General features: G+C 44.0%; 1 protein-coding gene across 1 annotated transcript; it reads left to right on the forward strand.

Annotated features, from left to right (window-relative positions):
* The first annotated feature begins 15,064 nt into the window (after positions 1-15,064).
* On the forward strand, positions 15,065-26,608 carry STX1B (syntaxin 1B). The gene is made up of 9 exons (XM_075318638.1): positions 15,065-15,134; positions 15,498-15,597; positions 16,047-16,121; positions 16,202-16,275; positions 16,497-16,605; positions 16,685-16,758; positions 16,995-17,132; positions 17,213-17,323; positions 23,013-26,608. Exons 1-9 carry the CDS (start codon positions 15,114-15,116, stop codon positions 23,091-23,093), a joined length of 783 nt encoding a protein of 260 aa, XP_075174753.1. The 5' UTR covers positions 15,065-15,113; the 3' UTR covers positions 23,094-26,608.
* The last annotated feature ends 757 nt before the right edge of the window (positions 26,609-27,365 follow it).

Here is a 27,365-nt window from a genome sequence, read left to right on the forward strand (position 1 = left end):
ATATAGCTTATCAGTTACCTCCTCTGTAGTATATAGCTTATCAGTTACACTCCTCTGTAGTATATAGCTTATCAGTTACTCTCCTCTGTAGTATATAGCTTATCAGTTACCTCCTCTGTAGTATATAGCTTATCAGTTACTCTCCTCTGTAGTATATAGCTTATCAGTTACTCTCCTCTGTAGTATATAGCTTATCAGTTACTCTCCTCTGTAGTATATAGCTTATCAGTTACTCTCCTCTGTAGTATATAGCTTATCAGTTACTCTCCTCTGTAGTATATAGCTTATCAGTTACTCTCCTCTGTAGTATATAGCTTATCAGTTACACTCCTCTGTAGTATATAGCTTATCAGTTACCTCCTCTGTAGTATATAGCTTATCAGTTACTCTCCTCTGTAGTATATAGCTTATCAGTTACCTCCTCTGTAGTATATAGCTTATCAGTTACCTCCTCTGTAGTATATAGCTTATCAGTTACTCTCCTCTGTAGTATATAGCTTATCAGTTACACTCCTCTGTAGTATATAGCTTATCAGTTACTCTCCTCTGTAGTATATAGCTTATCAGTTACCTCCTCTGTAGTATATAGCTTATCAGTTACACTCCTCTGTAGTATATAGCTTATCAGTTACCTCCTCTGTAGTATATAGCTTATCAGTTACCTCCTCTGTAGTATATAGCTTATCAGTTACCTCCTCTGTAGTATATAGCTTATCAGTTACCTCCTCTGTAGTATATAGCTTATCAGTTACCTCCTCTGTAGTATATAGCTTATCAGTTACCTCCTCTGTAGTATATAGCTTATCAGTTACCTCCTCTGTAGTATATAGCTTATCAGTTACCTCCTCTGTAGTATATAGCTTATCAGTTACCTCCTCTGTAGTATATAGCTTATCAGTTACCTCCTCTGTAGTATATAGCTTATCAGTTACCTCCTCTGTAGTATATAGCTTATCAGTTACCTCCTCTGTAGTATATAGCTTATCAGTTACCTCCTCTGTAGTATATAGCTTATCAGTTACCTCCTCTGTAGTATATAGCTTATCAGTTACCTCCTCTGTAGTATATAGCTTATCAGTTACCTCCTCTGTAGTATATAGCTTATCAGTTACCTCCTCTGTAGTATATAGCTTATCAGTTACACTCCTCTGTAGTATATAGCTTATCAGTTACCTCCTCTGTAGTATATAGCTTATCAGTTACCTCCTCTGTAGTATATAGCTTATCAGTTACCTCCTCTGTAGTATATAGCTTATCAGTTACCTCCTCTGTAGTATATAGCTTATCAGTTACCTCCTCTGTAGTATATAGCTTATCAGTTACCTCCTCTGTAGTATATAGCTTATCAGTTACCTCCTCTGTAGTATATAGCTTATCAGTTACCTCCTCTGTAGTATATAGCTTATCAGTTACCTCCTCTGTAGTATATAGCTTATCAGTTACCTCCTCTGTAGTATATAGCTTATCAGTTACCTCCTCTGTAGTATATAGCTTATCAGTTACCTCCTCTGTAGTATATAGCTTATCAGTTACTCTCCTCTGTAGTATATAGCTTATCAGTTACCTCCTCTGTAGTATATAGCTTATCAGTTACCTCCTCTGTAGTATATAGCTTATCAGTTACCTCCTCTGTAGTATATAGCTTATCAGTTACTCTCCTCTGTAGTATATAGCTTATCAGTTACCTCCTCTGTAGTATATAGCTTATCAGTTACTCTCCTCTGTAGTATATAGCTATCAGTTCCCTCTGTAGTATATAGCTTATCAGTTACCTCCTCTGTAGTATATAGCTTATCAGTTACCTCCTCTGTAGTATATAGCTTATCAGTTATCCTCCTCTGTAGTATATAGCTTATCAGTTATCTCCTCTGTAGTATATAGCTTATCAGTTACCTCCTCTGTAGTATATAGCTTATCAGTTATCTCCTCTGTAGTATATAGCTTATCAGTTATCTCCTCTGTAGTATATAGCTTATCAGTTATCTCCTCTGTAGTATATAGCTTATCAGTTACCTCCTCTGTAGTATATAGCTTATCAGTTACCTCCTCTGTAGTATATAGCTTATCAGTTACCCTCCTCTGTAGTATATAGCTTATCAGTTACACTCCTCTGTAGTATATAGCTTATCAGTTACCTCCTCTGTAGTATATAGCTTATCAGTTACCTCCTCTGTAGTATATAGCTTATCAGTTACCTCCTCTGTAGTATATAGCTTATCAGTTACCTCCTCTGTAGTATATAGCTTATCAGTTACCTCCTCTGTAGTATATAGCTTATCAGTTACCTCCTCTGTAGTATATAGCTTATCAGTTACCTCCTCTGTAGTATATAGCTTATCAGTTACACTCCTCTGTAGTATATAGCTTATCAGTTACCTCCTCTGTAGTATATAGCTTATCAGTTATCTCCTCTGTAGTATATAGCTTATCAGTTACCTCCTCTGTAGTATATAGCTTATCAGTTACACTCCTCTGTAGTATATAGCTTATCAGTTACTCTCCTCTGTAGTATATAGCTTATCAGTTACCTCCTCTGTAGTATATAGCTTATCAGTTATCTCCTCTGTAGTATATAGCTTATCAGTTACCTCCTCTGTAGTATATAGCTTATCAGTTACCTCCTCTGTAGTATATAGCTTATCAGTTACACTCCTCTGTAGTATATAGCTTATCAGTTACCTCCTCTGTAGTATATAGCTTATCAGTTACTCTCCTCTGTAGTATATAGCTTATCAGTTACCTCCTCTGTAGTATATAGCTTATCAGTTACCTCCTCTGTAGTATATAGCTTATCAGTTACCTCCTCTGTAGTATATAGCTTATCAGTTACTCTCCTCTGTAGTATATAGCTTATCAGTTACCTCTTCTGTAGTATATAGCTTATCAGTTACTCTCCTCTGTAGTATATAGCTTATCAGTTATCTCCTCTGTAGTATATAGCTTATCAGTTACCTCCTCTGTAGTATATAGCTTATCAGTTACCTCCTCTGTAGTATATAGCTTATCAGTTATCTCCTCTGTAGTATATAGCTTATCAGTTATCTCCTCTGTAGTATATAGCTTATCAGTTACCTCCTCTGTAGTATATAGCTTATCAGTTATCTCCTCTGTAGTATATAGCTTATCAGTTATCTCCTCTGTAGTATATAGCTTATCAGTTATCTCCTCTGTAGTATATAGCTTATCAGTTACCTCCTCTGTAGTATATAGCTTATCAGTTACCTCCTCTGTAGTATATAGCTTATCAGTTACCCTCCTCTGTAGTATATAGCTTATCAGTTACACTCCTCTGTAGTATATAGCTTATCAGTTACCTCCTCTGTAGTATATAGCTTATCAGTTACCTCCTCTGTAGTATATAGCTTATCAGTTACCTCCTCTGTAGTATATAGCTTATCAGTTACACTCCTCTGTAGTATATAGCTTATCAGTTACCTCCTCTGTAGTATATAGCTTATCAGTTACCTCCTCTGTAGTATATAGCTTATCAGTTACCTCCTCTGTAGTATATAGCTTATCAGTTACACTCCTCTGTAGTATATAGCTTATCAGTTACCTCCTCTGTAGTATATAGCTTATCAGTTACACTCCTCTGTAGTATATAGCTTATCAGTTACTCTCCTCTGTAGTATATAGCTTATCAGTTACCTCCTCTGTAGTATATAGCTTATCAGTTATCTCCTCTGTAGTATATAGCTTATCAGTTACCTCCTCTGTAGTATATAGCTTATCAGTTACCTCCTCTGTAGTATATAGCTTATCAGTTACACTCCTCTGTAGTATATAGCTTATCAGTTACCTCCTCTGTAGTATATAGCTTATCAGTTACTCTCCTCTGTAGTATATAGCTTATCAGTTACCTCCTCTGTAGTATATAGCTTATCAGTTACCTCCTCTGTAGTATATAGCTTATCAGTTACTCTCCTCTGTAGTATATAGCTTATCAGTTACCTCCTCTGTAGTATATAGCTTATCAGTTACACTCCTCTGTAGTATATAGCTTATCAGTTACCTCCTCTGTAGTATATAGCTTATCAGTTACCTCCTCTGTAGTATATAGCTTATCAGTTACCTCCTCTGTAGTATATAGCTTATCAGTTACACTCCTCTGTAGTATATAGCTTATCAGTTACCTCCTCTGTAGTATATAGCTTATCAGTTACCTCCTCTGTAGTATATAGCTTATCAGTTACTCTCCTCTGTAGTATATAGCTTATCAGTTACTCTCCTCTGTAGTATATAGCTTATCAGTTACCTCCTCTGTAGTATATAGCTTATCAGTTACCTCCTCTGTAGTATATAGCTTATCAGTTACACTCCTCTGTAGTATATAGCTTATCAGTTATCTCCTCTGTAGTATATAGCTTATCAGTTACCTCCTCTGTAGTATATAGCTTATCAGTTACACTCCTCTGTAGTATATAGCTTATCAGTTACCTCCTCTGTAGTATATAGCTTATCAGTTACCTCCTCTGTAGTATATAGCTTATCAGTTACACTCCTCTGTAGTATATAGCTTATCAGTTATCTCCTCTGTAGTATATAGCTTATCAGTTACCTCCTCTGTAGTATATAGCTTATCAGTTACCTCCTCTGTAGTATATAGCTTATCAGTTACACTCCTCTGTAGTATATAGCTTATCAGTTACCTCCTCTGTAGTATATAGCTTATCAGTTACCTCCTCTGTAGTATATAGCTTATCAGTTACTCTCCTCTGTAGTATATAGCTTATCAGTTACACTCCTCTGTAGTATATAGCTTATCAGTTACCTCCTCTGTAGTATATAGCTTATCAGTTACCTCCTCTGTAGTATATAGCTTATCAGTTACACTCCTCTGTAGTATATAGCTTATCAGTTACTCTCCTCTGTAGTATATAGCTTATCAGTTACCTCCTCTGTAGTATATAGCTTATCAGTTACCTCCTCTGTAGTATATAGCTTATCAGTTACACTCCTCTGTAGTATATAGCTTATCAGTTACTCTCCTCTGTAGTATATAGCTTATCAGTTACCTCCTCTGTAGTATATAGCTTATCAGTTATCTCCTCTGTAGTATATAGCTTATCAGTTACCTCCTCTGTAGTATATAGCTTATCAGTTATCTCCTCTGTAGTATATAGCTTATCAGTTACACTCCTCTGTAGTATATAGCTTATCAGTTACACTCCTCTGTAGTATATAGCTTATCAGTTACCTCCTCTGTAGTATATAGCTTATCAGTTACCTCCTCTGTAGTATATAGCTTATCAGTTACTCTCCTCTGTAGTATATAGCTTATCAGTTACCTCCTCTGTAGTATATAGCTTATCAGTTACCTCCTCTGTAGTATATAGCTTATCAGTTACCTCCTCTGTAGTATATAGCTTATCAGTTACTCTCCTCTGTAGTATATAGCTTATCAGTTACCTCCTCTGTAGTATATAGCTTATCAGTTACCTCCTCTGTAGTATATAGCTTATCAGTTACCTCCTCTGTAGTATATAGCTTATCAGTTACTCTCCTCTGTAGTATATAGCTTATCAGTTACCTCCTCTGTAGTATATAGCTTATCAGTTACCTCCTCTGTAGTATATAGCTTATCAGTTACCTCCTCTGTAGTATATAGCTTATCAGTTACCTCCTCTGTAGTATATAGCTTATCAGTTACCTCCTCTGTAGTATATAGCTTATCAGTTACCTCCTCTGTAGTATATAGCTTATCAGTTACTCTCCTCTGTAGTATATAGCTTATCAGTTACCTCCTCTGTAGTATATAGCTTATCAGTTACTTCCTCTGTAGTATATAGCTTATCAGTTACCTCCTCTGTAGTATATAGCTTATCAGTTACTCTCCTCTGTAGTATATAGCTTATCAGTTATCTCCTCTGTAGTATATAGCTTATCAGTTATCTCCTCTGTAGTATATAGCTTATCAGTTACTTCCTCTGTAGTATATAGCTTATCAGTTACCTCCTCTGTAGTATATAGCTTATCAGTTACTCTCCTCTGTAGTATATAGCTTATCAGTTACCTCCTCTGTAGTATATAGCTTATCAGTTACCTCCTCTGTAGTATATAGCTTATCAGTTACCTCCTCTGTAGTATATAGCTTATCAGTTACACTCCTCTGTAGTATATAGCTTATCAGTTACACTCCTCTGTAGTATATAGCTTATCAGTTACACTCCTCTGTAGTATATAGCTTATCAGTTACACTCCTCTGTAGTATATAGCTTATCAGTTACTCTCCTCTGTAGTATATAGCTTATCAGTTACACTCCTCTGTAGTATATAGCTTATCAGTTACCTCCTCTGTAGTATATAGCTTATCAGTTACTTCCTCTGTAGTATATAGCTTATCAGTTACCTCCTCTGTAGTATATAGCTTATCAGTTACCTCCTCTGTAGTATATAGCTTATCAGTTACCTCCTCTGTAGTATATAGCTTATCAGTTACCTCCTCTGTAGTATATAGCTTATCAGTTACTCTCCTCTGTAGTATATAGCTTATCAGTTACCTCCTCTGTAGTATATAGCTTATCAGTTACCTCCTCTGTAGTATATAGCTTATCAGTTACTCTCCTCTGTAGTATATAGCTTATCAGTTACACTCCTCTGTAGTATATAGCTTATCAGTTACTCTCCTCTGTAGTATATAGCTTATCAGTTACCTCCTCTGTAGTATATAGCTTATCAGTTACCTCTTCTGTAGTATATAGCTTATCAGTTACACTCCTCTGTAGTATATAGCTTATCAGTTACTCTCCTCTGTAGTATATAGCTTATCAGTTACCTCCTCTGTAGTATATAGCTTATCAGTTACACTCCTCTGTAGTATATAGCTTATCAGTTACTCTCCTCTGTAGTATATAGCTTATCAGTTACCTCCTCTGTAGTATATAGCTTATCAGTTACCTCTTCTGTAGTATATAGCTTATCAGTTACTCTCCTCTGTAGTATATAGCTTATCAGTTACCTCCTCTGTAGTATATAGCTTATCAGTTACACTCCTCTGTAGTATATAGCTTATCAGTTACTCTCCTCTGTAGTATATAGCTTATCAGTTACCTCCTCTGTAGTATATAGCTTATCAGTTACACTCCTCTGTAGTATATAGCTTATCAGTTACTCTCCTCTGTAGTATATAGCTTATCAGTTACCTCCTCTGTAGTATATAGCTTATCAGTTACCTCTTCTGTAGTATATAGCTTATCAGTTACCTCCTCTGTAGTATATAGCTTATCAGTTACTCTCCTCTGTAGTATATAGCTTATCAGTTACACTCCTCTGTAGTATATAGCTTATCAGTTACCTCCTCTGTAGTATATAGCTTATCAGTTACACTCCTCTGTAGTATATAGCTTATCAGTTACACTCCTCTGTAGTATATAGCTTATCAGTTACCTCCTCTGTAGTATATAGCTTATCAGTTACCTCCTCTGTAGTATATAGCTTATCAGTTACTCTCCTCTGTAGTATATAGCTGATCAGTTACCTCCTCTGTAGTATATAGCTTATCAGTTACCTCCTCTGTAGTATATAGCTTATCAGTTACCTCCTCTGTAGTATATAGCTTATCAGTTACTCTCCTCTGTAGTATATAGCTTATCAGTTACCTCCTCTGTAGTATATAGCTTATCAGTTACCTCCTCTGTAGTATATAGCTTATCAGTTACCTCCTCTGTAGTATATAGCTTATCAGTTACCTCCTCTGTAGTATATAGCTTATCAGTTACCTCCTCTGTAGTATATAGCTTATCAGTTACTCTCCTCTGTAGTATATAGCTTATCAGTTACTCTCTCTGTAGTATATAGCTTATCAGTTACCTCCTCTGTAGTATATAGCTTATCAGTTACCTCCTCTGTAGTATATAGCTTATCAGTTACTCTTCTCTGTAGTATATAGCTTATCAGTTACCTCCTCTGTAGTATATAGCTTATCAGTTACCTCCTCTGTAGTATATAGCTTATCAGTTACCTCCTCTGTAGTATATAGCTTATCAGTTACTCTCCTCTGTAGTATATAGCTTATCAGTTACTCTTCTCTGTAGTATATAGCTTATCAGTTACCTCCTCTGTAGTATATAGCTTATCAGTTACCTCCTCTGTAGTATATAGCTTATCAGTTACTCTCCTCTGTAGTATATAGCTTATCAGTTACCTCCTCTGTAGTATATAGCTTATCAGTTACCTCCTCTGTAGTATATAGCTTATCAGTTACTCTTCTCTGTAGTATATAGCTTATCAGTTACCTCCTCTGTAGTATATAGCTTATCAGTTACTCTCCTCTGTAGTATATAGCTTATCAGTTACCTCCTCTGTAGTATATAGCTTATCAGTTACTCTCCTCTGTAGTATATAGCTTATCAGTTACCTCCTCTGTAGTATATAGCTTATCAGTTACTCTTCTCTGTAGTATATAGCTTATCAGTTACCTCCTCTGTAGTATATAGCTTATCAGTTACTCTCCTCTGTAGTATATAGCTTATCAGTTACCTCCTCTGTAGTATATAGCTTATCAGTTACCTCCTCTGTAGTTATATAGCTTATCAGTTACTCTTCTCTGTAGTATATAGCTTATCAGTTACTCTCCTCTGTAGTATATAGCTTATCAGTTACTCTCCTCTGTAGTATATAGCTTATCAGTTACTCTCCTCTGTAGTATATAGCTTATCAGTTACTCTCCTCTGTAGTATATAGCTTATCAGTTACCTCCTCTGTAGTATATAGCTTATCAGTTACACTCCTCTGTAGTATATAGCTTATCAGTTACACTCCTCTGTAGTATATAGCTTATCAGTTACCTCCTCTGTAGTATATAGCTTATCAGTTTACCTCCTCTGTAGTATATAGCTTATCAGTTACCTCCTCTGTAGTATATAGCTTATCAGTTACACTCCTCTGTAGTATATAGCTTATCAGTTACCTCCTCTGTAGTATATAGCTTATCAGTTACCTCCTCTGTAGTATATAGCTTGCGGTATATGTTGCGGTACATATTGCACTATGTTGCGGTACATACACTGTGCAGTTACACATTGTGGGATACACGAGTATTGGACTTATTTCGGTCAGTTTCGTGTATGTGATCTGCTCAGTGGTGACTTCTACTTTTCGCGCACACCTGGCTTTATTCTCGCGGCGATCCTTCCGGAGTTTTCCTCTGCGTCCTCGCTCTCTGTGATGCAGGAGTACTCTCTTCTGTCCTCTCGCGGCCTCCTGTCGCGGCCTCCTCTCGCCCCCCTCCCCTCCTCCCCCCTCCCCCCATCCGCTATTTTCCTGACAGTTGCGCTGATTTCTGGAATTTCTCATCTCGCGGTTTATGATGCGAAACTTTCCAAGAAGGAATAATTTTATACCCGAGGAACTTTACGAGTGCAGAGCTCCTCATATTCTGGGGTCCGCCACCGTTGTGGAGATCAGCAGATGACGGTATCACACATGATGGGGTTAGGTACTCCGCAGACCGTATCGCACTGGATGGGCTTAGATACATCGCGCTCTGTTCTTCGCGTATTTGTGCGGCGATGACATCATCGGTGACTGGTTCTATTGTTCTTCGCAGTGAATTCTCTCATTACTGTGACTGGATTATAATAAGACCCCGATTTGCGGGTGGAATGATCTGGCGGTGCCGGCGGGCTCTGTGGAGGACACCGCTGATGGGCCGGCGGGCTCGATTCATCAGCCGGGGAATGACTGGAGATGAATGGAGGGTGGGCGGGCGGCTGAGGATGACATTTGTGGAGGGATCGCTGCGGCGGTGGCGGTGAGTCACATGCTCCGGCGTGAGCGGGGCCATTGATGCCGTGAATGAGTCTGAGTGAGTACGCATGGGTATAATCGCCGGGGCCCCCGCGGAGGCGGTGAGCGGCCCTTTTGTTCTTTCCCCTCCCGCTGCGCGCTCTGATTACAGTTTAGACCTGACTCAGTGTAAATGCTGCTCTGAATACACGATTTTCCAGCGTCAGCCATAAAGCGTGCCACGGCTCCCCCTCACCACCTTCTCATTACGGGGGATTTGGGGGCGGTCGTAACCTCCCGGACTGAGAATATGAATAATAATATTACACAGCATTCTGCTTTCTAATCTCACTAATTAAATCCCTCGTTATCTTTCCGCCTTCCCCGGGACTGAACTCGCAGCTGCTGAATTATTAAAGGGATCCTGTAATTAAAATGGCCCATAATTCCCTGTCCCCTTACCCACTTACAGGATTGTGCTCCATTTCATGTGAGTGCTCTCTGCGATAACTGCGGCCCTATGGCAGGGGGTACAGACTGCGGCCCCCCCACCGCACGCACGCACGCACGCACGCACGAACGCACGCACAAGTGGCATTACAGTGACTCCTACAGGCTATGGCTGGTATTACACTATAATAACAGTGACACCTCCAGGCTATGGCTGGTATTACACTATTATAACAGTGACACCTCCAGGCTATGGCTGGTATTACACTATAATAACAGTGACACCTCCAGGCTATGGCTGGTATTACACTATAATAACAGTGACACCTCCAGGCTACGGCTGGTATTACACTATAATAACAGTGACACCTCCAGGCTACGGCTGGTATTACACTATGATAACAGTGACACCTCCAGGCTACGGCTGGTATTACACTATAATAACAGTGACACCTCCAGGCTATGGCTGGTATTACACTGTGATAACAGTGACACCTCCAGGCTATGGGTGGTATTATACTATGATAACAGTGACACCTCCAGGCTACGGCTGGTATTACACTATGATAACAGTGACACCTCCAGGCTATGGCTGGTATTACACTATGATAACAGTGACACCTCCAGGCTACGGCTGGTATTACACTATTATAACAGTGACACCTCCAGACTATGGGCTGTATTACACTATAATAACAGTGACACCTCCAGGCTATGGGCATATTACACTGTGATAACAGTGACACCTCCAGGCTACGGCTGGTATTACACTATGATAACAGTGACACCTCCAGGCTACGGCTGGTATTACACTATAATAACAGTGACACCTCCAGACTATGGGCTGTATTACACTATAATAACAGTGACACCTCCAGGCTATGGGCATATTACACTGTGATAACAGTGACACCTCCAGGCTATGGGCATATTACACTGTGATAACAGTGACACCTCCAGGCTATGGGCTGGTATTACACTATAATAACAGTGACACCTCCAGGCTACGGCTGGTATTACACTATTATAACAGTGACACCTCCAGGCTATGGCTGGTATTACACTATAATAACAGTGACACCTCCAGGCTATGGGTGGTATTACACTATAATAACAGTGACACCTCCAGGCTATGGGTGGTATTACACTATAATAACAGTGACACCTCCAGGCTATGGCTGGTATTACACTATAATAACAGTGACACCTCCAGGCTATGGCTGGTATTACACTATAATAACAGTGACACCTCCAGGCTATGGCTGCTATTACACTATAATAACAGTGACACCTCCAGGCTACGGCTGGTATTACACTATAATAACAGTGACACCTCCAGGCTATGGGCATATTACACTGTGATAACAGTGACACCTCTAGGCTATGGGTGGTATTACACTATGATAACAGTGACACCTCCAGGCTGTGGGCTGTATTGGGCGGTATTAAACTATGATAACAGTGACACCTCTAGGCTATGGCTGGTATTACACTGTGATAACAGTGACACCTCCAGGCTATGGGTGGTATTATACTATGATAACAGTGACACCTCCAGGCTATGGGTGGTATTATACTATGATAACAGTGACACCTCCAGGCTACAGCTGGTATTACACTATTATAACAGTGACACCTCCAGGCTATGGCTGATATTACACTATGATAACAGTGACACCTCCAGGCTATGGCAGGTATTACACTATGATAACAGTGAAACCTCCAGGCTATGGCTGGTATTACACTATTATAACAGTGACACCTCCAGGCTATGGCTGGTATTACACTATAATAACAGTGACACCTCCAGGCTATGGGCATATTACACTGTGATAACAGTGACACCTCTAGGCTATGGGTGGTATTACACTATGATAACAGTGGCACCTCTAGGCTGTGGGCTGTATTGGGCGGTATTAAACTATGATAACAGTGACACCTCTAGGCTATGGCTGGTATTACACTGTGATAACAGTGACACCTCCAGGCTATGGGTGGTATTATACTATGATAACAGTGACACCTCCAGGCTATGGGTGGTATTATACTATGATAACAGTGACACCTCCAGGCTACGGCTGGTATTACACTATTATAACAGTGACACCTCCAGGCTATGGCTGGTATTACACTATGATAACAGTGACACCTCCAGGCTATGGCTGGTATTACGCTATGATAACAGTGAAACCTCCAGGCTATGGCTGGTATTACACTATTATAACAGTGACACCTCCAGGCTATGGGAGATATTACACTGTGATAGCAATGACATCTCCAGGTTATGGGTGATATTACTCTATGATGACAATGACCCCTCCAGGCTATGGGCGGTATTACATTATGATAACAGGGACACCTCCAGGCTATATGCGGTATTACACTATGATAACAGTGATACATCCAGGTTAAGGGTGGTATTACACTATGATAACAGTGACACCTCCAGGCTATGGGCTGTATTACACTATGATAACAGTGACACCTCCAGGCTATGGGTGTATTACACTATGATAACAGTGACACCTCCAGGCTGTGGGCAGTATTACACTATGATAACAGTGACACCTCCAGGCTGTCGGCCGTATTACACTATGATAACAGTGACACCTCAAGGCTATGGGTGTATTACACTATGATAACAGTGACACCTCCAGGCTGTGGGCAGTATTACACTATGATAACAGTGACACCTCCAGGCTATGGCTGGTATTACGCTATGATAACAGTGAAACCTCCAGGCTATGGCTGGTATTACACTATTATAACAGTGACACCTCCAGGCTATGGGAGATATTACACTGTGATAGCAATGACATCTCCAGGCTATGGGTGATATTACTCTATGATGACAATGACCCCTCCAGGCTATGGGCGGTATTACATTATGATAACAGGGACACCTCCAGGCTATATGCGGTATTACACTATGATAACAGTGATACATCCAGGTTAAGGGTGGTATTACACTATGATAACAGTGACACCTCCAGGCTATGGGCTGTATTACACTATGATAACAGTGACACCTCCAGGCTATGGGTGTATTACACTATGATAACAGTGACACCTCCAGGCTGTGGGCAGTATTACACTATGATAACAGTGACACCTCCAGGCTGTCGGCCGTATTACACTATGATAACAGTGACACCTCCAGGCTATGGGTGTATTACACTATGATAACAGTGACACCTCCAGGCTGTGGGCAGTATTACACTATGATAACAGTGACACCTCCAGGCTATTGGTGGTATTACACCATGATAACAGTGACACCTCCAGGCTGTCGGCCTTATTACACTATGATAACATTGACACCTCCAGGCTATGGGCTGGTATTACACTATGATAACAGTGACACCTCCAGGCTATGGGCATATTACACTGTGATAACAGTGACACCTCCAGGCTATGGGTGGTATTACACTATAATAACAGTGACACCTCCAGGCTATGGCTGGTATTACACTATTATAACAGTGACACCTCCAGGCTATGGCTGGTATTACACTATTATAACAGTGACACCTCCAGGCTATGGGCCGTATTACACTATAACAGTGACATCTCCAGGCTATGGGCGGTATTACACTATGATAACATTGACACCTCCAGGCTATGGGCTGGTATTACACTATGATAACAGTGACACCTCCAGGCTATGGGCTGTATTACACTATGATAACAGTGACACCTCCAGGCTATGGCTGGTATTACACTGTGATAACAGTGACACCTCCAGGCTATGGCTGGTATTACACTATGATAACAGTGACACCTCCAGGCTATGGCTGGTATTACATTATGATAACAGTGACACCTCCAGGCTATGGGCATATTACACTGTGATAACAGTGACACCTCCAGGCTATGGGTGGTATTACACTATAATAACAGTGACACCTCCAGGCTGTGGGCTGTATTGGGCGGTATTAAACTATGATAACAGTGACACCTCTAGGCTATGGCTGGTATTACACTGTGATAACAGTGACACCTCTAGGCTATGGGTGGTATTATACTATGATAACAGTGACACCTCCAGGCTATGGCTGGTATTACACTGTGATAACAGTGACACCTCTAGGCTATGGGTGGTATTATACTATGATAACAGTGACACCTCCAGGTTATGGGTGGTATTATACTATGATAACAGTGACACCTCCAGGTTATGGGTGGTATTACACTATGATAACAGTGCACCTCCAGGCTATGGGCTTATTACACTGTGATAACAGTGACACCTCCAGGCTATGGGTGGTATTACACTATTATAACAGTGCACCTCCAGGCTGTGGGCGGTATTACACTATGATAACAGTGACACCTCCAGGCTGTGGGCGGTATTACACGTCTATGAGGAGCCTCACTTTCACATTTTGGGATAATGTTGTGCTGCAGTTGTGATACGGTACCATCTAGGGTTATTTCTGGGGCTTCCCTCGCAGCCGTGTTTCGCTGTGTGTCCTCGGGAGGCTTGTGTTTCGCGTCGCCTGTGTGACCTTGTCAGTCTGATTGTAGTCTCCATCCTGTGTGACTAAATATACCTCCCGGCCCTCACCGAGTTAACCCTTTAACCTAGCAAGGAATGGCTGAATATAAAGTATTGATTATGTGTAAGGCTTTTACCAGGACAGGGAGTGAATATTTGAGGTGACCAGCAGCTCTGCGCGTTTAGCTCCGTATTCTTCACTTATAATAACTGTGGCCATGACGGTTATAATAATCTTCGCACTTCTGATAAATATACAAAGGGGAGGAGTCAGCCAATCAGATCCCAGCTCTTAGTCTCCACCCTCCAGTGGAGCGTGTGAATGAATGTGTCTAATGCTGTGACTGTGAAGACTCCCTCCTGATTCTCTCTGTCTCCTTCATAGGCTAAAGATAGCGATGATGATGAGGAGATCGTACACGTTGACCGGGACCACTTTATGGATGAATTCTTCGAACAGGTGGGTCCCTACATTTGATGACCACGATGCCTGTGCAGGTTTTATGACGCGGCATTGTGCAGGATATTTCCGTTATGACGCCGCGCACATAATTTCTGCTGTTTTCCCCAGTAATGGCGGCTACACGCGACTCCCGCTGGTTTTCCTATAATTATGTGATAATCAGTGCGCGGAGTAATCATCTCCGGCATAGACGTTTGCACTCCACGTCCCGGGGAAGTCGCCTGTTGCCGCCGGCCACGCGACAAATTAAAGTAATTACTGTTCAAGATGAGAAAACAAAGACGTTTCGTTCCCTGATCCCGTCCCCATTATTGTGGCGCTGTCACGGCCTCGCTGATATGTGGCCCTCTCGCTCCGCAGGTGGAGGAGATCCGAGGTTGTATCGAGAAGCTCTCGGAGGATGTGGAACAAGTGAAGAAACAGCATAGCGCCATCTTGGCGGCACCCAATCCTGATGAAAGTAAGAAGCTGGGAGGATTCTGGGAGAATTAAAGGGTTATTCCACATTTTTATAAGTAGATATTTTCGGATAGTCCCCATTAATACAAACTATTTTGTCATTTACTGCTTATTAATATTTTCATCCGTTTTTGAGATATTAACACTTTTCTTTTGTTTACGCTCCTAGATTCATTACAGTGTTTACAAGCTAGACAGCCGGTCTCCTAGGCAACGAGCTGTAAACAAAGGAAAAGTGTTAATATCTCAAGAACGGCTGTAAATTTTAACAAGCAGTAAATTGCAAAAGTGCTTGTCTTTAGAAGTACTATCAGGCAATATCCATTTATGAAGACGAGAATAGCCCCTTTAAGGCGACACTTCTTGCCCCTGTATACTGGGCATAGTCCGTGGAGTGGTTGACCTCTACATTTTGTTTTTTATTGTGGCCTCTTTTTTTTCTCTGTCTAGAAACCAAGCAAGAACTGGAGGATCTCACAGCCGACATCAAGAAAACGGCCAACAAAGTGCGCTCTAAGTTGAAAGGTCGGTCTTCCGTTCCCACAGTACCGGAGATTTCCCGCGGTCGGGGCAGTCTCTCATCTTCTCGCCCTTTTCTCTTACAGCCATTGAGCAGAGCATCGAGCAGGAAGAAGGGCTGAACCGCTCCTCAGCCGACCTGCGCATCCGGAAAACACAGGTAGGGGGCTCCACAGAGCAGGACGCTCGTACCATAATGAGATTGAGTATTCGGTATTTACAGATTCAGCACCTTCCTCCACTCTGAGCCGCGTGGAGAGGAGATAACGCCGATAGAGGCCGCTCAACCATCTAGATGTTACAGTTAGTGTTGACCGCGGCATCTAAGCGGTCCGATCTAACCGCTCAGTCTTTCACCTCTCCATCTTTCCCGTTTCCCAGCATTCCACTCTGTCTCGTAAATTTGTGGAGGTGATGACAGAATACAACGCAACGCAGTCTAAATACCGAGACCGCTGCAAGGACCGTATCCAGAGACAACTGGAGATCAGTGCGTATCCTCGGGAGGGGGATGGGGGCGACTCATTGTGCTGGAAATTTCCTGACACTCCTGTAATTCTTCCTGGCAGCTGGCAGAACCACGACCAACGAGGAGCTGGAAGACATGCTGGAGAGCGGGAAGCTGGCCATATTCACAGATGATGTGTGTAATGGGGCTGGTACCGGGGTGGGGGGCCAAATAATCATTGCCTGCCATGGAGATGTATAGGTGCAGCACACAGCCTGTGAATCCATGGCCGGTGGGGGAGGGGACATCTCATCTATTGCATTCATTCATCATAGAACTTAATGGGGCCGGCATGACCCCCAAAAACCTCCAAAATAGGAGCCTAAAGTAATGCAAAATCCTGACAAGTGGTCGTGTTCTTCTCCCCGCAGATCAAGATGGACTCTCAGATGACCAAACAAGCTCTGAACGAGATCGAGACGCGACACAACGAGATCATCAAGCTGGAGACCAGCATCCGAGAGCTGCACGACATGTTCGTAGACATGGCTATGCTGGTGGAGAGTCAGGTGAGCGGGGCCCGGCCCATAGTCAGACCACGGCCGGTCCTAGGTGGCGGCTGATGGTGACCGGTGGTCTCTCTTCCCAGGGGGAGATGATAGATCGCATTGAGTACAATGTGGAGCACTCGGTGGACTATGTGGAGCGAGCAGTGTCTGACACCAAGAAAGCTGTGAAATACCAGAGCAAAGCACGAAGGGTGAGTAGCCGACTGCCGGCGGAGGACTGTAGACCCGGAGCATACAGCGGATAGACAGACGGGTGTAGTGTACAGAGAGACTGTAGCTGCAGGGTATATGGACGGACGGGTGTACTGTACAGAGCGACTGTAGCTGCAGGGCGAACGGATGGACAGGTATAGTGTACAGAGCGACTGTAGCTGCAGGGCGTACAGATGGGTGTAGTGTACAGAGCGACTGTAGCTGCAGGGCATATGGACAGACAGGTGTAGTGTACAGAGTGACTGTAGCTGCAGGAAGGACGGCTGTAGTGTACAGAGCGACTAGCTATAGGACGGACTGGTGTAGTGTACAGAGCGACTGTAGCTGCAGGGCGGACAGATGGGTGTAGTTTAAAGAGCATCTGTAGCTGCAGGGCGTATGGATGTACGGGTGTAGTGTACAGAGCGACTGTAGCTACAGGTTGGACAGATGGGTGTAGTGTACAGAGCGACTGTAGCTACAGGATGGACAGACGGGGGTAGTGTACAGAGCGACTGTAGCTACAGGATGGACAGACGGGTGTAGTGTACAGAGTGACTGTAGCTACAGGTTGGACAGACGGGTGTAGTGTACAGAGTGACTGTAGCTACAGGTTGGACAGACGGGTGTAGTGTACAGAGTGACTGTAGCTACAGGATGGACAGATGGGTGTAGTGTACAAAGCGACTGTAGCTACAGGATGAACAGATGGGTGTAGTGTACAGAGTGACTGTAGCTACAGGATGGACAGATGGGTGTAGTGTACAGAGTGACTGTAGCTACAGGATGGACAGATGGGTGTAGTGTACAGAGTGACTGTAGCTACAGGATGGACAGATGGGTGTAGTGTACAAAGCGACTGTAGCTACAGGATGAACAGATGGGTGTAGTGTACAGAGTGACTGTAGCTACAGGATGGACAGATGGGTGTAGTGTACAGAGTGACTGTAGCTACAGGATGGACAGATGGGTGTAGTGTACAAAGCGACTGTAGCTACAGGATGAACAGATGGGTGTAGTGTACAGAGTGACTGTAGCTACAGGTTGGACAGACGGGTGTAGTGTACAGAGTGACTGTAGCTACAGGATGGACAGATGGGTGTAGTGTACAAAGCGACTGTAGCTACAGGATGGACAGACGGGTGTAGTGTACAAAGCGACTGTAGCTACAGGATGAACAGATGGGTGTAGTGTACAGAGTGACTGTAGCTACAGGATGAACAGATGGGTGTAGTGTACAGAGTGACTGTAGCTACAGGTTGGACAGATGGGTGTAGTGTACAGAGTGACTGTAGCTACAGGTTGGACAGATGGGTGTAGTGTACAGAGTGACTGTAGCTACAGGATGGACAGACGGGGGTAGTGTACAAAGCGACTGTAGCTGTAGGATGGACAGACGGGTGTAGTGTACAGAGCGACTGTAGCTGTAGGGCGGACGGACAGATGGGTGTGAGTATTACAGCTCTGCAATGTCTGTCTCTCTCCTTTATAACACTGCTGACAATTTCTTCTCTCTTCTCTCCCGCCATCATCTCCGCTGTCTCATGTCTCTCCTATCTGTCTCACATCCTCACTGTCTCCTGTCTTTTCTCACTGTCTCATATCTCTCCTCGCTGTCTCATGTCTTTACTGTCTCTCCTCGCTGTCTCATTCTCACCGTGCTTTCTTTTGCCTCTCCTCAATGTCTCATGTCTCTCCTTGCTGTCTCATGTCTCTCCTCGCTGTCTCATGTCTCTCCTCGCTGTCTCATATCTCTCCTCGCTGTCTCATGTCTCTCCTTGCTGTCTCATGTCTCTCCTTGCTGTCTCATGTCTCTTCTCACTGTCTCATGTCTCTCCTCGCTGTCCCATATCTCTCCTCGCTGTCCCATATCTCTCCTCGCTGTCTCATGTCTCTCCTTGCTGTCTTATGTCTCTCCTCCCTGTCTCATGTCTCTCCTCGCTGTCTCATGTCTCTCCTCGCTGTCTCATGCCTCTCCTCGCTGTGTCATGTCTCTCCTTGCTGTGTCATGTCTCTCCTCGCTGTCTCATGCCTCTCCTCGCTGTGTCATGTCTCTCCTTGCTGTGTCATGTCTCTCCTCGCTGTCTCATGTCTCTCCTCGCTGTCTCATGTCTCTCCTCGCTGTGTCATGTCTCTCCTCGCTGTCCCATGCCTCTCCTCGCTGTCCCATGTCTCTCCTCGCTGTCTCATGTCTCTCCTTGCTGTCCCATGTCTCTCCTCGCTGTCCTATGTCTCTCCTTGCTGTCTCATGTCTCTCCTCGCTGTCTCATGTCTCTCCTCGCTGTCTCGTGTGTCTCCTCGCTATCCCCTGTCGCTCCTCGCTGTCCCATGTTTCTCCTTGCTGCCCCATGTCTCTCTTCGCTGTCTCATGTCTCTCCTCGCTGTCTCATGTCTCTCCTTGCTGTGTCATGTCTCTCCTCGCTGTCCCATGCCTCTCCTCGCTGTCTCATGCCTCTCCTTGCTGTGTCATGTCTCTCCTTGCTGTCTCATGCCTCTCCTCGCTGTCTCATGTCTCTCCTTGCTGTGTCATGTCTCTCCTTGCTGTGTCATGTCTCTCCTTGCTGTGTCATGTCTCTCCTTGCTGTCTTATGTCTCTCCTTGCTGTCTCATGCCTCTCCTCGCTGTCTCATGTCTCTCCTTGCTGTGTCATGTCTCTCCTTGCTGTGTCATGTCTCTCCTTGCTGTGTCATGTCTCTCCTTGCTGTCTCATGCCTGTCCTCGCTGTCTCATGCCTCTCCTCGCTGTCTCATGCCTCTCCTCGCTGTCTCATGTCTCTCCTTGCTGTGTCATGTCTCTCCTTGCTGTGTCATGTCTCTCCTTGCTGTGTCATGTCTCTCCTTGCTGTGTCATGTCTCTCCTCGCTGTGTCATGTCTCTCCTCGCTGTGTCATGTCTCTCCTTGCTGTGTCATGTCTCTCCTTGCTGTGTCATGTCTCTCCTTGCTGTGTCATGTCTCTCCTTGCTGTGTCATGTCTCTCCTCGCTGTGTCATGTCTCTCCTTGCTGTGTCATGTCTCTCTTCGCTGTCCCATGTCTCTCCTCGCCTTCTCATGTCTCTCCTCGCTGTCTCATGTCTCTCCTTGCTGTGTCATGTCTCTCCTTGCTGTGTCATGTCTCTCCTTGCTGTGTCATGTCTCTCCTTGCTGTGTCATGTCTCTCCTTGCTGTGTCATGTCTCTCCTTGCTGTGTCATGTCTCTCCTTGCTGTGTCATGTCTCTCCTCGCTGTGTCATGTCTCTCCTTGCTGTGTCATGTCTCTCCTTGCTGTGTCATGTCTCTCCTTGCTGTGTCATGTCTCTCCTTGCTGTGTCATGTCTCTCCTTGCTGTGTCATGTCTCTCCTTGCTGTGTCATGTCTCTCCTTGCTGTGTCATGTCTCTCCTTGCTGTGTCATGTCTCTCCTCGCTGTGTCATGTCTCTCCTTGCTGTGTCATGTCTCTCCTTGCTGTGTCATGCCTCTCCTTGCTGTGTCATGTCTCTCCTCGCTGTCTCATGTCTCTCCTCGCTGTGTCATGTCTCTCCTTGCTGTGTCATGTCTCTCCTTGCTGTGTCATGCCTCTCCTCGCTGTCTCATGCCTCTCCTCGCTGTCTCATGCCTCTCCTCGCTGTCTCATGCCTCTCCTCGCTGTCTCATGCCTCTCCTCGCTGTCTCATGTCTCTCCTTGCTGTGTCATGTCTCTCCTTGCTGTGTCATGTCTCTCCTCGCTGTCTTATGTCTCTCCTCGCTGTCTTATGTCTCTACTCGCTGTCTCATGTCTCTCCTCGCTGTCTCATGTCTCTCCTCGCTGTCTCATGCCTCTCTTCTTTTTCTCTTCCCTTCTGATTTTCTTTTCACCATGGTCCCTGCCTGCTCTTTACTTTAACCCTACATCTAACTTGACTGTCTCCCCTCCATGGACTCGCCCATCGCTCTCATCTGTATTTCTCGCTTTTCCTCCACTTCCTGTCCTCCCACATTTTACATTCTTTGCACTTTCCTCTTTTCCTCTGCTTATTGTTCACCTCCTGTCATCCAAACTTCTTTTCCTTTTACCCTTTTTTTCCTTCTTTCTCTTGTCCTCCACCTTTTCCTTTCCACCTATATTCCTCGATCTCCTCTCTTAACTAATTTTCTCCGCCTCTCTCCTCCCCTTCTTGTCCTTCCTCATTCCTTGTTTTCCACCCTCTCTCCTTCACTTCCTGTCCACCTATATTCCTTGCTCTCCACCACTTCCTGTCCACCCATATTCCTCTTTCTTTATCCACTTTCCTCCACTTCCTGTCCATCCATATTCCTATTTCTTCACTCCCTCTCTTCGACTTACTGTCCACCCATATTCCTTGCTCTGCTCCTTCTCTTTTCCACTTCCTGTTCTCCAATATTTCTCGTTCCCCGCCCTTTTTCCTCCACTCTTTATCCACCTACATTTTTTGTTCTCCACCCTCTTTGAACTTCCTGTTCTCCCATATTTCTCATTCTCCGCTTTCTCTCCTTTACTCCTCCTTCTCTCCTCCACTTCCGGCCCCTCCATATTCCACTCTCTCCTCCCTTTCTCCTTCACTTCCGGTCCGCCCATATTCTTCATTCTCCGCCCTCTCTCCTCCACTTCCGATCTGCTCTTTCCTCCCTTTCTCCTCCACTTCCGGTCCGCACATATTCTGCTCTCTCCTCCCTTTCTCCTCCACTTCTTGTCCTTCCATATTCCTCGTTCTCCGCCCTCTTTCCTCCTCTTTCGGTCCACCCATATTCCGCTCTCCTCCCTTTCTCCTCCACTTCTGTCCGCTCTCCCGCCCTCCCTCTTCCACTGCTGTTCCTCCCATACTCTGCTCTCTCCTCCATTCTTCCTCCACTTCCAAACCACCCACATTCCTCATTCTCCATCCTCTCTCCTTTTCTGGTCCGCCCATATTCCGTCCTCTCCTCCTTTTCTCCTCCACTTCTGGTCTGCCCATATTCTGCTCTCCTCCTTTTCTGCGCCACTTCCTGTCTGCCTATATTCCTCGTACTCCTTTCTCCTCCATTGCCGGTCGTCTCTCCTCCACTTCCGATCTGTCCATATTCTTCATTTTCCGCCTTCTCTCCTCCACTTCCTGTTGGCTCATATTCCTCATTCTCCGCTCTCTCAAATCCACTTCTGGTCTGCCCATATTCCGCACTCTCCACCCTTTCTCCTCCATTTCCTATTCGCCCATATTTCTCATTCTCCGTCCTCCTTCTTCCACATCCGGTCGGCGGCCTCCTCCCTTTCCCCTCCACTTCCGGTCCGCCCATATTCCTCATTCTCCACCCTCTCTTCTCCACTTCTGGTCTGCCCATATTCCACTGTCATCACTCTTTCTCCTGTTTGTCCATATTCCTCGTTCTCTGCCCTCTCTCCTCCACTTCTGCTCCGCCCATATTCTGCTCTCTCTTCCCTTTCTCATCCACTTCCGGTCCGCCCATTTTCTCCTATCTCTTCCCTTTCTCATCCACTTCTGGTCCGCCCATATTCCTCATTCTCTGCCCTCTTTTTTCCACTTACGGCCCGCTCTGTATGCCCTCTCTCCTCCACTTTCGGTCCACTCTCTCCTCCCATTCTCCACTTCCGGTCTGCCCATATTCCTCATTCTCCGCCCTCTCCTCCACTTCCGGTCCTCTCTCCTCCACTTCCGGTCCTCCCATATTCCGCTCTCTCCGTTCTTTCCTCTGCTTCTGATGCCGTTGGGTATGTAGAAGAAGATCATGATTATAATCTGTTGTGTGGTGCTGGGTGTCGTGCTCGCCTCCTCGATCGGGGGGACATTGGGATTCTGAAAATAAAAACAAATGCACAAAGCAAAGTAAACGGAAAGATAACGAAAAATAGCGAAACACAAAAAAGAAACAAAACAAAAAAAAGAGATACAATATAACATGACAAGTATTGGAATTTACGCACAGATCAGGAAGCTGTGAGTGCGGCCGCCCATTTTCGCCTCTGTGGGTTTCACTCAGGAGTTAGGTTACCATCAGCTAATTCCGTCTTTTGCGTAGTGGGGGCGCGTATTATGGAGTCACTCTACCCCTCAACCCCTTAGCAGTGTTAACTGACGTCAACCTAAAGCCAAATCTTCACCTGTCACCCACAGGAGCTGGGGGCGAAAAAAGGGCCAAAAAATCCCATATCTTTTTCTTTCTTCCTCGGTGTCTGTTTCCCGTTTTTATTTTTTTTTTTTGTCCTTTTTATTCTTTGTTATCCCGTCTGTCAAAAAAAAAAAACGTACTCGTATTTGACGTTGCTGGACGTGTTCCGCGGGGACCTCTGAACGTGTGGGGTGGACAGAGGGTCCGACCCGGCGCTTTAAATTGTCCTTTTCTCTTGACTGGTGGCTGAGTGTGTTCGTCTGTGTCGTGTGCGATCAGATCTCTTCCGGTGATGTGAGTGCTGGGGTTGGGCGGGGGGCACGTGAGCTGCAAGTTGTGCGTTTCGGATAATCGGCGTCCTGGAGTCGGCGCTGGGTACGACGTGGATAGCATGTCAGCACCGTGTGGCTGAGCCTACTTGTGTATTCTGCAGCTGTAGCAATAGGCAGGGGAAGCATTGCCGCATCTTCTCATCCGCTGCTCGCCCTTCACCTCATCCTCCATGCTCGTGACCCTCCGCCATTGCCTTATGACCTGCGTATCCACAAGTCATTATCCTTCCCTGCAGCCGCCCACACCGTATGCTACCCGCGGCTTTATCTCTCGTCTATGTAATGAAACCCCTTTTAGGATTTCCCAGTTTGCTCCTATATGAATCAGTATTCGGATACTGGATGGGGGGGGATGTCATTTTTTTTTCCGGTTGCACGCCTTGCTTCCTGGGAAATTATGGAATAGTTTGCACCAGGAGCACAGGCGGCATCTGATACCAAGTCGTCCATCCCGTGTCGCCGGACGCTGCTCTCGAAATATGCAAGAAACGATTGTGTCCTATTTCCAATGTCGTCAACCTGAGTTCCGCTCGATAATTTCGAAAAAACCAAAGCTCGTCCCTTTTTCCGATATTCCCGCTGAACGGGCAGCGAGTCTGCGTTTACGGTACTCATCTCGTCACACAGCAATAAAGCACTTTGACCTCACTGCGGTCGAAAATCAGGATCGCGTCGGTCAGGATTCGAGTATCGTGTACTTTTTTTTTTTTTTACTATCCCGCCATCCAAATTGGAGCACGTGTAAATCACCGCCAGGATTGGCACATCCAGTGGTGGCTGTCGCTATGACAAGAGCGAGAGAAATCGCAATCCGACTCCCTAGTCCCGTGACAATCCCAGTCCAAAATACTGTCAGCAGCACACGGCCCCTCCACGCTCTTCCTCCGTTCCGTCTGTTCGTCTCCTCGTCACCTTTGCATGAATCGAGCCCGTGTCTGTGAATATTACAAGTCTATTTTATCCCGAAAAATAAAAAATAAAACCTTTTCACCAGGGCGGGAGGTGGGGGGGAGAGGAGAACAAAAAAAGACAAGGCAGCCTCTCGTGTGCATGCAAGAATCAACAGCTCCGGCCAAGAACTCAACCGGGGCGGCCATTTTGAACTCCAGTCGTGTTCAGAGCATGACGTCTTAGATGTAATTAGACTTTTTTTTTGGGTTATTTTTTTGGATTCCACAAAAGGGTTAGCCAGCGATTAGCCGCCCACTGTCTGTCAGCCATCATAAGTAGCTTAGGTGACAGATTAAAATGGCTGCCCCCCCAAGCAGACGAGGAGGGTTCCTTTACTGTATCTATGCAGATTTCATTGTTTTCTTTGTTGTTTTTTGACACGTGGTCTCTTCTGCCTTCAGCTTTAATATTGAATTATTTCATATAAATAAATATATAGAGATTTAAATTAAAAAAAATAATATATATATATTAAATCGGACGATATTCAGTCTGACATCGGGGACGCTTCTGACGTCTACCATTGACTGAATTTTTTTTCTTAATTGGGGACCTCTAGATCTAGCCGGGGGTAGTTAGCGTCCTCTTGTGCGTGGTATATGGATTTTATTTTATTTTTTTAATATGCAGATCACAACCGAACTTGCTCCTCTCCTCACGAAGCCTTATATATATATATAGATCTAATTTAGGGTTTTTTTGGGTTACCCATGTCTTCTATCAGCCGCGTCCCTTCCTCCTTTAGCGATAGATTCATTGAAGAGCGATGACTGTGTATCTACGACGATGCGTCCGAAGCATGTTAAAAATAAAGAGTGTCCAGTAAAGAAGCAAGTTTCAAAATGGCCGCCCTCAGCAGCCATATCGTATGAACGTCTCTGGTCCCATTGTGTGTATCGTGCCCCCTCGGATCTCTGGGTGTCTTAATTGGCTCTTTTATTTTTTATTTTTATTTTTCGTCTTTGGATTTGCTGTAAATGTTTTTCTCCGTTAGCGGCCTTGAAATTTGCATGTTTGTTTCATTTTTAACGAGCGTCTCCGGTTGCGATGGAGGGATCCGTAGATAAGGGAGCGGGAGATCCTGGTGGCGGGAGGGAAGGGGGTCAGTGTGTCTTGTGTCTCCCAAGATACGTCCAAGGAGTCGGTCACAACGTGTCTCCCGCATTACGTAGACTTTATGCAGTATTGTCCAAGAAAATGGCGGAAACCGTTAATCCCGGTACAAAATGGCCGTCTGGAGAGAGACAAGATACCAAAGCGAATTTTTTTTGAAAACTGGGGTAAAAAGTCTCATTCCGAGAGAAGATTTGACTCCAAATTTCACCATCGAAAAGTCCTTGTAAAGAGGGCTGACCTTCTACGAGAGCCAAGACGTCTTGTGGTGGCGGGGGGTATACCACGACAATGACACCTTCCCGCTCTCTACGGACATCCGCAATCCTCAGAAGACAAGAGGGTGTGAATTCTTCCGCTTCCTCCCTTCCTTCCGTCCTTCCTTCCTCCTTTCCTTCCTTCCTGCCGTATGAAAAAAATATTTTTTTGATGTTTAAGAAAAAAACAAAAAAACGTCTAGGTTGAAAAAAAAAATGTGAATTGCAAAAAAAAAAGTTGTTTTAAGGTCGAAAAATGAAAAAAAATTCTGAAAAAAAAACAAAACAAAAACTGCTTGCATGTTACAAAAATGTGAAAAAAATTACAGCAGAAACCGTGAAAAAGAGAAGAAAAAAAAATCTGAATTCTCGGTTTGAAAAAACAGCGTGTCGTCTTTATTTGTTTTCCTTTGTTGTTTTTTTGTGTTTTTTTTTTTTGTTTTTTTTAATTGTGCTGCTGAAAAAAAAAAAAGAAAAAGAAAAAAAAAAATAACATCAGAAAATCCCCCTCACCCCCTAATGTGTTTTTGTGAAGTAAACAGTCATGTCTCTTTGTGTGTGTACTTACCTGATGTCTTTTGTCTGGGAGGGAGGGCGCTCGCACCTCAGAAGACCCCGGGATATCAAGTGTCCCTTTCTTAATGTCTCACGGCCTTTAAAAACTTCCACAGGTCTTGTAGGCCTCAAAGCCTGTTTATGTTGTCCATAGCAACCAATCAGAACGCAGCTTTCATTTTTTAAACCAGTCAGTCACAATGAAAGCTGCGCTCTGATTGGTTGCTATAGGCAACAAAGACAGCTTTTGGTTTAGCACAATTTATCATATCCACTAAAGGCCTCACTGCCGCTGGCAACCAATCACAGCGCAGCTTACATTTTTCCAGAACAGTTTATAAAATCAAAGCTGAGCTCTAATTGGTCGCTGCGGGCAAAAATGACAATCCTTCTTTTAATTGGACCCTTATGGGGCAAAAAAGCAGGAGGATTCATTTATTGTGGTCGCATTTAGAATCGGATTTAGTCGTTACGGTAACCAGCCCTTATGGTTAAAGTCATCTTAAAGGGGCATAATCCATTATTTTTTATTGCTTCCGTGCATCTAAAATCAAAGGAAAACGTATAGTAATCTGCCATTAATGACACATTCCTCACCGTTATGTGTATGCAGCTCCTATGCAGATCTATTTGTTTCCAAGGGGCGAAAATGAAATTCTCCATGTAATTGACTAGAAGATGAGGTAACACATGGCTGCACAACAAATGACCACATACGTCTGCAGAACAGCTGTATACACAAAACGGAAGATTTT

Source organism: Anomaloglossus baeobatrachus, chromosome 7, assembly GCF_048569485.1.
Source record: "Anomaloglossus baeobatrachus isolate aAnoBae1 chromosome 7, aAnoBae1.hap1, whole genome shotgun sequence".
In the NCBI taxonomy this organism is placed as follows: Eukaryota; Metazoa; Chordata; class Amphibia; order Anura; family Aromobatidae; genus Anomaloglossus; species Anomaloglossus baeobatrachus.

Coding starts and splice junctions, on each gene's coding strand:
- STX1B (XM_075318638.1), top strand. CDS start 15,114: ATGGATGAATTCTTCGAACAG. Junction 16,122..16,201: donor AGTGCGCTCTAAGTTGAAAG/GTCGGTCTTCCG, acceptor TTTCTCTTACAG/CCATTGAGCAGAGCATCGAG. Junction 17,324..23,012: donor ACCAGAGCAAAGCACGAAGG/GTGAGTAGCCGA, acceptor TTGGGTATGTAG/AAGAAGATCATGATTATAAT.